The sequence below is a fragment of the Camelus dromedarius genome, chromosome 8 (assembly GCF_036321535.1).
Source record: "Camelus dromedarius isolate mCamDro1 chromosome 8, mCamDro1.pat, whole genome shotgun sequence".
Lineage (NCBI taxonomy): Eukaryota > Metazoa > Chordata > Mammalia > Artiodactyla > Camelidae > Camelus > Camelus dromedarius.
Window position 1 is genome coordinate 63552467 of NC_087443.1, and position 14428 is coordinate 63566894.

Sequence of the window (14428 nt, forward strand, 5' to 3'; positions counted from 1 at the left end):
GGAAGGGATACTCTTTCCAGAGCAAAAGAAAGCCCCGACCTCATTATAAGAAAGTGGAACCAGGATGAAACAGCATAAACGCAGAAACAGAAGCAATAAGCAACACATTGCGAAGGTCCTTTAGTACGTGGTGCTCACGTATTATCCGCGCCAGTATTAATGTTAACAAAATATTGACCAAAATGATAACAGCTAAACTTTATAGATTGCTTATTATAGATACCACTTTAGGCTTTTTTTTATAGCTATTGTCTCCTTTAAGCATCAAGAAACCATATAGAAATTACATCATTATTATTTCCGTTTAACAGATGAGGAAACTAAGGCACAGAGTTATAAAGTTAACTGCCCAAATTCACATATTTAGTAGGTAGTGGAGTGGGAATTCAAACAAATCATTAAACATCATGTTATATTTAAAATAATGTACTCTTTTAGCCACTTGTTTTGCCCATGGCCAAAGGGACATCCTGGAAAGGTAACTGCCTAGAATATAATCAGTGATAGAAACAATAGAAACATCACCCTCAGGCAGAAAGGCACCATCTTACTCTGCCTAGGGCACCTGTGCTGTGCCGTGTAATCATCTCTCCTTGCCTTATAGAACCTTCCGCCAGGTCTTCAGCATTGTGGTCACAGTTTTCATTGAGAAGCTGATGAAACCTTTGAGCTTCAGCTCTCCAGGGTAAAATAGAGCACACTGATAGAAGATTGTGCGGACAATGGAAGGGGCTCATGGACCCCCAAAACTCACACATAAATTTTAGGGAAATTATTTTTAAACTTTAGAGTTTCTAAGGGAGTTTGTAAAACATAGAGATTTCCAGTCCCCATCAGCAGATTCAAAAGTTGGTCCCATGAAGACAAACTCTCTGGGAAACACTGCCCTAGGTGGCCAAGGAGCAAGCCCATGGCTGCTCAGCTAAGAACTCTCCCATCAATTTGGCAAACAGGGGAAACAGGGCTGCAGATAGGCCTCTAAGCAGGGTGACAACCATGCCTAAAATAGCCTTTTATCCCTTTTAATGGTTCTAATCAAGAGTGTATCTTGGGAAATGCTGACATAGGGGAAGACCTTTTTCATTTAACCTCCACCATAGGCCCTGGAGCGGAAGGATCACTGGCCCACAATGTTGTGTCTCAGTAGCCCCTGCGATTCTGGTTAGGGGAAGGCGACTAGAGGCATCACTGGCTTCAGGGCACAACATAATTAGCTGGTTGTCTGATGACATTATTTTTATTAGCACCATCTTTAAAGAGTGTACAAGTTGTCCACACTGTCACTCTAGGGTCATTAGCCAGCAGGGAGAAACCAAACAGCACACCCCACACATCCTCCCGGGATAATAAGAGGACATGTATTAATAACCCCAGATGAGCCATTCCTGGGGACGAGGATGGATGGAGGTTAGGGCTTTGATCAAGCTCCATCACCGAGCAGTTTATTACCAAGTAAAGTGTATTAGGTCAGGGGCCTGAAATGGGGTGACCCGTCAAAGGAAGCTACCTGAGATGAGGGTGCTCCTGTCTAGAGTTCTCCTACTGCCCATCCACACTGATTTATGCCATTCTCCCCAAAGCAACTCAGAGATAAACCCTTACGAAGGGGCAACACGATCAAACAGAAAAAGCTCTGGAGCCTGAAGGGGTAAAAATCAAATTCCAGCTCTGCCACCACCTTCAAGCTGGGTGACCTGGGGCAGGTTCTTTAAGCCTGGACTCCCTCAGCTTTAGAACGAGGATAATGATAGCTAGTTCGTAAGGGTGCTGTGAATAGGAAGTGAAATAATGTGCTGATGCCCTATAACATACTTCCATGGAAGCTGTTCACTAAATTGGTGGTTATTTAAGCTATTGCTGTTAAGAGTGATTTCTGTTATAATCGATTTATCTTATCTGGCTGCAGAGATATCCCTAATGTTCAGCAAACTCTCCTTTGTTCCCTTCCCCCACCCCACACCTTTCCCCACACCAAAAGTTGGAAGGAGCAGAAAAGGCAATAGCTGGTAACTCAATTATAATCCTCCTCGAGCAAATAAAATCCTTTAGAATCAACAAGCCACCCCTGCTGTTTGACTACTGCTGCTCCTCAAAGTTGAAGCTCAGATTCCTTTGACTGAGGCCAACTTAATATTATTTTACACTAGATTTCATAGGCATAAGACAGTGAAAGAGGGGAGGAGGTGGCTAAACCCCTCATCTCCCCAACCTTCTGCTGCAAGAAGCCCAGTCATAAGTAACCTCATCTCTGAAGGCCATCAGTAGCGGAACACACATGGAGGACGGGTCGTTGCCAGAGACTCACTTACAAAAAGTCCCATCATCTCTCTTGAAGGTCCCTTTTTAAAGGTTTAAACAATGCCAACAGCATGACTTTTGAGCGGGCCACTTGCTCTGAGGCCCAGGACAAATAGCTTGAATACCTCAGCCTAGAACTCGGGAGCCCCATGGCTGATACGCATGCTTCGTCCCACGATGGCACACATTATGGACCCAGGTACAGAGGCTCCAGGCGAACCAGGAGGCTGGGGTGCAGCTGTGTTCCAACTCCTGGCCGTGGAAGCCAGCAGTGCTCCAAACCAAGAATCAGTCGTGCAGTGTGACAGAATGTTTCTGACCCTTTTCTTCCACTCGCTGACCTGCTAAATACCAATGCCTTGCTTTCCCTATTTGAGAAATGCTGATGGTATTTGTCTTTCCCATCTCAGGGGATTGTGCTGAGAATAAAACTGAAGCAATGTTCCAATCTTTGAAAACCGAAGCACTCTACAAAGGAAACAGGCTATAACTGATCCACAGTGGTATAACAACATTCAGGAGCGCTATAGAAATAGACACAATATCTTTCATACATGTGTAAAATTTCACGTAGCACTTCCTACAGAGCATTCACGTCCTTTTTTCCCCCCACCTACACTTTAGAATAGGCTCTTTTTTTCCTTATAAACCATGCACAGTAAGATTCTAGCTTTGTTTCTTGACAAACACTTGACTATTCCACCCATCCCATCGGAGCAGAGGGCGCATCCCTCAAGAGTAATTTCTGCGCCCACGTGGAGCCCAGCCTCCTCATACGGAGCACGCCTCTTCTCTGCCATCCCGTTTGGCCACTGAAGCAACACTGTTTGGCTACTTTCCTTTCTAGGACACAACAGACGCACTCACCACCCTTTCTAGCAGAGAAATAGGGCAGTAATTGAGACATACACAAAGACAGGACAAAAATTTTACATACATTGAGTCAACAAAAGCCGTCAGGGAGCCAAATTAATTTACCCTTCTTGTAGCCTGGCCTGTGATGTTTCCGACCAAGATCTTAAACAAAAGAAAGCCCTTTTGTGAAAACTGCGTGTGAAAAATGTCAAGGTAAGAATGAAACAGTGATGACTCCAGCTGAGACTTAATGTGCAAATAAGGGCAGCTATGTTTTCAAGTGACCTGATTGTACAGGCTTTTCCTGTCTTTTGGGGGCTTGGAATATAGCCAAATTCACTAGGAGATGGGTGTCTATATTTTTGTGCTTAAATCATATTTTAAAAACTATTTCTAAGTTTGAAACTTTAGTTAAACATGGTTTCCATTTAACAGAGGATAATTTCCTCGATACAGATAGGACTTTTTACATCTCTCCCATCGACCTTTACTCAATCATCCACTCAGCTCAAAATATCCTTATAAAAATCTCCATCTCTTAATTAAAATTTTCTCTACATTTCAAGATTCAATTGAAGCACTTGTTTTGCAATCAAGTTTGAAGACCACCCCAACTAGAAGCCGCCCATCCCTCCTCTGAACTCCCTACAGCACATTATCCCCTCCAAGGACACAGCTTCTGCTACCTCTTCAGAACATTCTTTGGGAAGAAGATTTAAAGCTCTTTAAGGACATTTCTTTTCTTTTCATTTCTTTTCATCTTTGTGCATCACTAGACATGTGTTCCTATTATCAGTGCCTGACAAATATTAGGACTCAATACATATTTGTGGGATTAAAAGTATGATCATTTGTGAAGCTTCTTAGCATAATGCTGCCATATGACAATGTCTCCCTAAATGTGAGCATTAATTATGATCTTGAATAAATCAGATAATTGCATCAGCTTCGGTATCCTAGTTTATGAGTTTCCGGGGTCCCTCTTTAAAGAGATGTGGATATAGTTCCCAGAGAGAACACTCATGTCAATTTACTCTAGAAAATCCCACTAAAGTGTCTTAAGAGATTTTTACTTTCCAATTTCACATTAAGCAGTTATTTTGTCCAAAGATACCAAGTGCCTTAACATGAAGGTATGATACAATAAACCTAGTAAGCTACATCTTGCTGCAAATCCATATTGAAATGAATGCCTGCTTGGGTCTCAGATGTCTTGATTTCCTATTAATAGATGTGCATATAAACTGTAGAAAGAGGAAGAATCTTGTGAAATGAAAGGCTTGCTTACTTATAGGTCAAGGGTATAGGATCTTTTGTCATTTTTGCATCCCAACCAATCCCAGTGCACTTTATTCAGATGGAGTAGTTGCATGATACCTGTTAGTCGAAAAAACTATTAAGTTAATTTCAACCTGTAATGGATTTCAGTGGTGCTTTACTGTATTCACATCATTTTACAGAGGATAAAATTGGGGCCACAACGTTTTAACAGACTATCACTATGCATCTAATTTTTGTGTACAGTCAGGACTATAACCCAGGCTTCTTAATACCAGTAGAGAATCATTTCCTACAAAAATTAGAAGTAGCATTTATTGAGCACTTACTATGTACCAATCACTTTGTATATGTGACATCAAATCTTTAGGAAAAAGCCAGAAAAAGACATACCATCCCCAAATTTCAGTTCAGAAAGCTGAAGCTCAAAGAATTTAAGTGTCTTGCTCAAAGCAAAGTGCTTGTAAGCAGGAGAGCCAACGTTCAAATTCAGATCTGCTTCCAAACCCACCGTCTTCCATGTCACACCACATTAACATTCATTAACAGCATAAATCCCTGATCAGAGAAGGAACTATGTGGGCTTGCTAGAGAAATCTACAATCCTTTATCATTTTACTTGAGAAAAAAAGGAAAAAAAAATCTTATGTCACAATGTATAGCCGAATCAAGCATTCAGAGGCAATCTCTCTATGAAATCAGATTTGTGATTGACTTAGAAAAGGGATCTCTTCCTGAAGAACATCAGACCTGAAAGCTGAATGATGGCACATTACCTCGTGCTCAATGAATCACCAGGTGCGGATTCCACGTCTCACTAAAGATGAAGAGGTGGGCGGAGAAGAGAACAGCCAAATCACTACTTTAAGGTAAGGAGTGCAATGTGACAAGCACATGTTCTAGTCCTTGCTTTTCTACAAAGAGAATGGAGCTTCCAGCTAAGACTCTGTCCTCCTCCACCATCATCTGAAATCCACCCAAGACAGGATGACTTAAAATACAGATTCAAAAGGTCCGAGTTTCTCCTGTCCTACCTTAACGTCTACAAAATGAAACATTCTGCAGGGCTTTGAAGTTACATCACCGTGGGTGCCAGTCCCCACTTTGCTGCTGAACTGATGCATCCTCTTAGTAAGTCATGGAGCTTTCTGGAGCTTCAGTTTCTTCTTTTATGTAATGGGAATAATAACATTTACTTGCAACATTTTTATGAAAATTAACTGAGATGATGAATGTGATGCATCTACCCCAAAACCTGACTCAAGCTGGGACTCAGTTTATTCAAATAAGAATGGATAGTTCAATGTCAAGTCTCAGAACAACAAAAGGCAAAGAAGTTCATGACATCCAACCAGATCATCATTCTCTGGGATAAATGCAGTATTAAAAATATCCTAATAGCAAAATAAGTCAAGTAAAAGCCTCTGTTTACAAATCTTATAACACTATTTCTAGTAAGAAAGAGACAAGACGGTGAATGGCATATTCAAATTGACTCCAGCCTATTACCTTACAGGGATACTATAACGGATTATTGAATGTAGCATTTTGAAATTTCTTGGAAATAAGGAATAAACACGTGTCCCATCATACATACATATAGGCAAATATATATTTCAATGAACTAAGAATTACTCTATAAATTTAGATCAGGGCACAGCATGCCTTGGATGAGTAGGGTAGGAACAATATGTTCTTGCTTACGACACCAAGCTCATGACAAATGATTCATACCCAGAACCTTTCATGCCAAAAGATCCCCCAGGTGTTCCACCAACTCTAGTGACAGTTTCCATCAGGCTAGACTGCAGTATAGAGGAATCACATCACACCCACAGATGAGGCAAAACAGTCATATCTTTTACACAACTGCACAAGTCCAACAGTGGAGGGGGCAGGAAGGAGAAGGGAAAGGAGATGAGAGAAAGATACAGAATTCTTCACCAGTTTGACAGGCAGCCTGTAATTACCATACATTTACACCTTTAATGCAGGTGTTATTGGAATCAGAAGCCCTACTTAGCAAAGGCTTTTAGCTAAAGGTGAGACAGGTTCAGAGGATGTGTAGAGACAGTGGCCCTGAATGTTTTGGGGATGGATTTATAGGAGACAGCATCTAAATGTGAAGAAAATGAGAGCCCCCCACCCAATGCTGTCCTCAGGGTTAGGTTAGTGGATTTCTTGCTCTGGAGGAAAGGAAAGTGTACTCTGAGAGTTACAAAGAGGTGTACAGTACTTTACAGTCATGATTCCCTCTTATGTATATTCCATCATGTAATTCTCGGTAATGAACCTGACAGGCATTGCCCCCGCCCCTTTTAGAGATGAAGAAATTCACACTCAGAGTGCAATCAGCTTGCCAAGATCAAACCACAAATAAGCAGAACTAGAACTTAGGTCTCCACTCTGCTTTTCACATCACAGAGTTGCCTGGAAAAGTTTCTTTCTGCCTTCCTTCCTTTCAAAAAATATTTTAAAGTTTCTCTCTACTATGAATCTGGGACAGCTTTGTTTTGGAGGATCTTGATAAAAGATGATTTCTCTTCCTCTACTACCTGTACATATACACAGAAAAAAAAAACAATTTGTGTGTAAGTGGGCAGGGGTGCCGGGTGGGGAGGATCCTTATAGAATGAGAGACTTAATGGGATAGAAATCTCACTAGTTTACATGAGTTGAGTACTCTGATCTTTAACACCTTGACTAATGCCTACATTATCTCAGAATTCCTTGCATGTCACCCGTCCAAGACCTGACCCTAATAAGCCTAACTGGGCTTATAAGCACCAATGGGGAAAAAAAAAAAAAAAGGCTGGCAGGGCTTGGTATCATTTCTTAAATTGAGTTTAAAATTTGCCAAAGATGTACTCTCCTTTTCTTGCTCTTTCCAAGATCTTTCAAGAGATGAACTAAAGTAGAGGTCTAATGGGTAAGTGATATTTCACAGCTTGAATTACATTAAAAGCCAGAAATATTTTGAGTCCAAAGTCCTTTACTTCTTGATACAAGATCTAATATGTTTGATGTGTCTAAAATCTCCCCTCAAAGCTAGAAGCTTGGAGTTAATCACTTAAAGCAGTGCGAAAGTTATGTCATCAGTTTAAAAAGATTCAAGTTCAAATTGGGGGATTAATTTTCATGGTTATGATATGAAAGATATGATGGTTAAGGTCAGGAATGAAGGCAAGGGTCTCTAGAACATGAATGAAAAGTATCTTGGCTTCAATTATTTGATTAAACCAATCCTGAGAACCACATAAAACCATAGCCTTGGTCATGAAGGCAAAATTGCAGGGAAAACCCTGCTGACGCTCTCAGGGCAGAGACATGATACAAAATACTATTTATCATGATTTGCCTTAATACAACTTATACCTGTGTACCCAAGGAATCCATAATGACAGACTCTTATTTGAAAATGTTCACAACTTCCATTAAAAAGCTGACAGCACAATTCATTATAGTGGCAGTTCCCTGGGAAGGTTTCTGGCAATTATATCACAACTGAAAACATTCTGAAATGTACCAGGCTGCACAGACAGTGCATAGTACAAATACTACAATCTCCATAACCTGACAGACGCTGAAACTTTGACTTTTTTCTTTTTCATTTTTACCCATCCTTGGTTTTTACGTTCTTGTCTAGTTGATGGCAGCCTGGAGAAGTTTCCATACTTTAAAATCATCTGTAGTTATTACCATCAAAGCTTGTTCTTTACTATTTTAGCTCCTTGAAGTTTTCAGGTGCGGTTTAAACTGGAATAGCTACTTCAAATACCAGATATGCAAGCTTTTCCAAAAATCTAAAACCTTCCCTGACTTCGCTACAGCTCATGGGCTTGCACCCACACTCTCCAGTGTCAGCCTCCTGGAATCCAGCAATCCCTCTCTTCCCTTAATAAAGGGAGCGCTAAGTCTTTATTTGTGCTCTTCACTGGAGGTCAGGCAATGGGGGAGAACAGGGAGTTGTTGTCACAGGGATATATCTGATCTTCCTGGGACCGATCAAGCCAGAGAACAACCACTCATTCACAGGCTGGAAAGCCCTGGCTCTCAAAACACACTGGCTGGTGCTGTGAGAAGGTGCTGGAGAGTTCCCATCCTGAAACTTGCATCCACTTGGTCTTGCATCCAGAAACAGACAATACATTAAGGGCATCTTATCACCTACTGAATTTCTCTTCCCTTGTGGGGCAGAGGGGGTTAGGAGCTCTGCATAAAAATAAAATTAAAAACCTACAAATAAAGACTTTTTTTTAAATCTAACTTGCACTCATCCTCAAGTCTAGCAAGTAATGGGAAAGTCACTTGAGGGAATGCCAGCCTGCTTGGAAATTTAACCCTTTCACTTCCGCGTTCATAATACTTTAACCCCTCCACCTGCCTCCTCCTCTTCGGCTCTGCCCTACACCAACAAGACGGAAGAAACCGGAAAGAGAGATCTGCCTGCCCTGTATGAAGCTTTTTTAGAGGCTTGGAGAGGACTCGGATGATGCTGGTGGGAAACGGATGGGGGTGGTCTCCTAGTAGGTGACTTGATATTAACTCCTGGGGGAGGTGAACAGGGAAGACTTTAGTTTGCAGCATCTTTCAAGTCCAGAAACCCCATTTCCCCTAATTCTCCATCAGATCACATAGCGGCCTTTAACCCCTTCCATCTTTCACCCTTTTGCCCTCAGTCCCATTCTACTCACGCTGCTGTTGTGGCCAGACCAATGGACCATGGCTTGGTTATGCGCTGAGTCGCCTGTCAGAGCGAACGTGGTGCTGGTCAGTCTCAGCTCCTCCAGCCGGAAGCGAGTGGCTTTGTCCGGGTCCCGCTCCAGAGTCCCAGGCTCCTGCTGCCCTCTGTCCTTTAACACTCCCCGGGGGCTTCTACTCGCGCCCCCTCCCCGTTCTGCCTTCTCCTGATCTCCACTCCGTCTCCTCCGGCCAGAGCGCTGAGCAACCTCCACCAACGTCCCGGTGCCCGGGATCCGCTCCAGGGACAGCACTCGGTCTCCGGGGGCCACTGCGAACAGGGGGCGTCCAAGCAGGGGCAGGGGCGTGGCAGGAGCTCTACCTCGCGAACCCTGGTGAGCAAGTCTCCCTGGGGTCGGAGCCCAGTGTGGGGCCGAGCTGGGGTGCCGCGGGGGACAGCAGGAGTCGCCGCCGCAGGCGCCCGGGGCGCAGAGGATCAAGAGCCCCACGCCGGCAAGGAGCGCGCTCAGCCCGGATGGGGAGCCGCCGCCGGCGCCAACTTTTCCCATCGCGGGAGCAAAGAGGAGCGGAGAGGGAATCCCGGACCGTGGGTGGCGGCGCGGGGCTCTCCGCTGGCCAGCTGTGCGGGGCAGGCGCTTAAGACCCCAACTCCATCCAAGTTGGGTCGTGGTGGGGGCGGGCGGCGCGGGGCAGGTGGCAGCCGCTGGCTCGGGCTGGGCTGGTGCCGAGCGCGGGTTCGGACCGAGCGAGCCGCCGCCACGCGGGGGTGGAGCCGAACTGAAGTCACGGGCGGAGCGGGCGCTGGCGCGCTGGCAGGCGACGCCGGAGAGAGGGCGGGCGCTGCCGGGGCTCCAAGCGCCGCGTCCCGCTCCCGAGCTGCGCTGCGCGCGGGTGGCTGCGGGGACTGGATGCGCCGTCGACCCTCCCCTTGGGCTCGCCCGCGGCGCCGCCGCCGCCCGCTCCTCGCCGCCGCGCGCTCTGCGCCCCCGCGAACGCCGGGCTCCGCGCTGAGTCCGTGCGCCCCTCCTGTGGGGGCGGCGAGCCGGAGCTCGCGGACTGGTCCCTGTGTTGGGGACTTCCTATTCCTGTTTTGTTTCTGTCAGTCTCTGTGGCTGTTTCTTTTGTTTGTTTTCCTCCCTGGTCTTTTTCAGTTTAGAAAATAGGGATGAGTGGGCTTCTCCTCTTTCCCTTGTTAATCTCAGTTAGTTGGCATCTTGACCTTACCTTGAGTAGAGCCTGTGTGTCCCAGCATCAGCACAGAATGATGCAATTAAATAATCGTGTGTGTGTGTGTGTGTGTGTGTGTGTGTGTGTGTGTGTGTGTGTTTTGTCTGGGGGATTTTTCCATCAATTATCACACGTAGATTCCTTCCTTGACCTCCTAAAGCACTCACTGTATTTGAACCCGACCTTACTGCATTTTGTGGGCATATATCTTGGCTACCCTAAGAGACTGCACACTCACTGAGGACATGAAGACCACATTATGAGCAACTTGGAAGAAGTGACCAGTCCATCTTGTGTGCCATTTTACCCTTAGTACTTGAAATAGTGCCCTACACGGTAGGAAATCTGTCTGTCGTTAATTCAATCAGTATTCATTGTGAGTCTATGATATATCTGTGTGCAAACCCATACAGGAAAGGAGGCATGGTGCTCCATTTACCCTATGGCATTAGTGCCTAGCTTAGAGCTACTAACACATGCCTTAAGATTCTTGATAGCACACTTGAAGTGGATGCTGGATGCTCTGCCGTTAGTTTGCTGTGGGACCTCGGGCAAGTAGCAATCTCTCAGCTTCCTAGCTCTCAAACTAAGTTGTTGTATTAGATGATCTTTAAAATCCCTTTTGCTTCTAAAGTTCTATAATTGTATGATTATAATGTCTGCCCAGCCTAGCTCCCCTGCTACTATTCAGAAGTTCAGATGAAGATTTATAGTAGGCGAATGGGCTTTGAAAATCACAAAGAATTTCTCAAAATCCAAGCCTTTTTCATATAGGAAGTTTGCTTCTAAGGGTTGAAATACTTTCAAATGTCTTTGTAGTCTTCACGAGCCTGATAACACTGTCTTATCACATGGTAACTAGTAAATTATTCCACGAATATTTACTGATTGAATAAATGAATGCCACAACAAAAATGGTCCAATTTCCAGTTTCTAATTACACAATTATTCATTCCCACACTTGCAAAGGTAACCTCACTGGAAAATCTGAATCCTGAGTCTGATGAGACCAACTGAAAGTAACAGAGTGATCATTATTCTTCAATTAATAATACTCTCTTTTAATGCTGTCCAGGAGGAATTTCTCTTATATTGTTTCAATCCAGAGGTGTGTTGCAAAAATTAATTGACAGTATTGTTCTCTTGACCAATCCAAGAAATTTGCAAATGCTCGAGGACAGGTTTCTCAGTCATTAAATTTGAATACTTAAAAGGACAAAAGAGTGTCCTGTTTGTCACTAAAGGAGACACAGACTGTTCTTCCAAAAGCTCCTTTACTACCAAGCCCAAATCCTCCTAAGAAAGGGACACCGGCAGATTGTGGCTCCTAGATGAAGGAGAGGAGACCCAGAGGGCCTCCTTCCTCCCTAATTGCAAGTGCTCTTTGTCAAAGCCCAGGACAGCTGTTTTCCTCTCTTCAGAAAGATTTTCAAAGCTTTGCAGATCGTTTGCTTAATGCCTTCTTTCTATGCCCTGCTAACCTCCTTTCTACTCCAGCTGAGTGTATGAGAATTCCTCCAAGAGAGGAAAACCAGATTAGATTAAAGACCCAGAAACCAGATAAACGCCCATCCAAATCTAGGACTTGAAAAAGCAAAATGGAAAAGAAATGAGTAGATTCATATTTTCTGGTTTTAGTCTATTATTAGCCTACCAAAATTTAGATTGTTTTGGTTTCAGCATGAAGTTCTTCCTGAAGAATCGGTACAAGTGGAACTTCTATTTCCTCCCTTAAAGAGTTTACAATGCCCATCTTTTAAAACACACCTATTACAATAATCCCCCTAAGTGAAAGCATTTGAAGTCCATTTGCTGAGAATTCAGAGAGGGCAGGCAATTTTTGAATGCCTGATTTTAATTATCTATTTGTGAAAAAGGTTACACATGTGGATGAAATGGGCTCTAAGAATTTTTTTTAAGAGATTAATTTTATTTCTTATGGCTCTGATCCCCATGGGCTTTTGTCAACAAGCAGAAATGGGAAGTACCAATAATTCCCTAAACCGTCGTCCTTTTCCAGAGGACTTCAAGAAATAGGCTAATCATGGGGGAAAGTGGGCTACGCTATTTCAAGGTGTTTGCAAGCCAACCACCCAAAGGTTTTATTAATATAATCCATTAAGAATGGGTCATTTATTAGGAAAGGAGTTGCTATCAAGGGCCAGGAGAGAACACAGATCTGTAATCTCAATTAGGAATCTTTTCCATTATGCATAGGAAAAATATGCCACCACCTAGTCTAAGTTAGCATCATTTCTTACCTGGACTAGCACAACAGCCTCCACACTACTCTCCCTACTCCACAATTGCTCTGCTCCATACTTTCTCTACAATAGTCATCTTCAAATGGGATATAAGTACCAAAATGGTACCACAAGATGATTCGTTTATGTGTAGGAAAAAATAGCCTTGTTAGTAGTTAATTACTGATTAACATATGTATTTAGAGAGAGAGAGAATATGAACATATTTTAGTGTCACATGCTAGTTGTTGTGCATAATCGAAAAGTCTGAGTGCCTTGCCTTACAAAGCAGCATAAGTGGTCTTTCAAAAGTCTAAAAGTTCTAATTCCTTGCCACTATTTAAAATCCTTAGGTGACTTACCTTTGCAAACAGAATACCCACTCTTCTTCCCATGGCCCATCAAGCCTGCGTAACTGGGTCCTGCCTGTTCCTCCATCGCATTTTACAGGCCTTTCCCTCTTCAGCCATATTCTTCAGCAACTCTGGACAATCTCTTCCTCCCACATGCCAAGCTTTTCCCAACTTGTAACCTTCGCACATACTGTTCCTACCCAGAATGCCCATCACCAACCCCACTTCATATGGCTGACTCCTTTTCTTTGAAACCTTCCCTCTAAATGTACTTCCTTAGAGAGACTCTCCCTGACTCCCTAAGAAGAAATTCCTTTCACATTTTCTGTCAGTCCCCTCTTCATTCCTTCTTAGCACGTTACAACCTTCAGTTATTTTATTTGAATGTTTTTTGTTAATACCCCAGAGCTACATATGGATAAGGGCCATGTCTCCCTTTTTATCTGTCCTTTCCCTAAAGCCTCCTTCAATGCCTGGCTCGTGGACGTACTCAATAAATAACTGGCTAGCAGAGCAACAGGAGTGTAGCAGCCCTACCTGCACAACTGCCAGTATTTAACATTTTGTAGATCAGATGAGTCTGTGTGCTAGAAGCCAGGCTAAAGATTTTACATGTACATGCTCATTTGTTTTTTTCCAAAATTAATCTTAGCTAAGTACTGTCACTGTCCCCACTTTACAGGTTATGTTAAGCCACTACCCAGAATCACAGAGCAATTTAGTGCAAGAGGCAAGACTCCAATCCAGGCAACATATTCCTACTATGTTCTCGACTTTATGCAATACTGTTTCTACTCCAAATCCAAATAATTACATATATTGACAGTTTACTGTGTGCCGGGCATTCTAATTAGCACTTTGAATCATTTTTAGTAGTGTTGAGCAAGCAATTTTGGAAACAAGTGAGCGAGTTTGTTTAGGCTGAAGGGAAAACATTTATTCTCCAATTTATTTTTGCTTTTATTTTGGTGGAGGTAGGGGGGAATGTCATAGGTGGTTATAATCACATATATGTTACATGAATATAGCCATATATTCACTAAGCACAGAACCTGACCACACTGACTACAGGAGCTGTCACATTGGATTTTCTTCTTCCCCTTTTCCTAGGTCTCTCTCTGTCTGATAGATACCTTGGCTTCGGCTGCACTAAATCACATTATATGTCTCATCATGAGAACAATGTCTTTTAATAGCTCTCAAAATACTTGGCTCCCCTTGGATACCATTGAGACAAGGTGTCTTACATTTCAGATCAATTTCATGAAGAACCTCAGAAAGAAAACTGGGGAGAATAATACTCAGACTCTTCTCATTGCCTGCCAAGGGGATGATGGGATTTTTTTTTTTAAAAAACAAACTGCCCTTTAAAATATATTCAGGTATCACCAAATACTGGCCTCGCTCTGAATCCAGTAATTGTATCTCTTCTCATACACCCAATCTAAGTGGCTTTAACAGAGGAGCTTAAGC

General features: G+C 43.2%; 1 protein-coding gene across 4 annotated transcripts in view; it reads right to left on the reverse strand.

Annotated features, from left to right (window-relative positions):
* Positions 1 to 9795, reverse strand: part of SORCS1 (sortilin related VPS10 domain containing receptor 1) — a 468685-nt gene extending 458890 nt beyond the window's left edge. For 2 of the 4 annotated variants that reach the window (XM_064488397.1, XM_010987107.3), the window contains exon 1: positions 9126 to 9746. In XM_064488397.1, the coding sequence (XP_064344467.1) occupies positions 9126 to 9680 (555 nt within the window). In that variant the 5' untranslated portion in view covers positions 9681 to 9746. Of the gene's footprint in view, positions 1 to 9125 lie in introns of all 4 variants that reach the window. The other 2 variants (XM_010987109.3, XM_010987108.3) reach the window with 1 other exon arrangement.
* Between the last annotated feature and the right edge of the window lie 4633 nt (positions 9796 to 14428).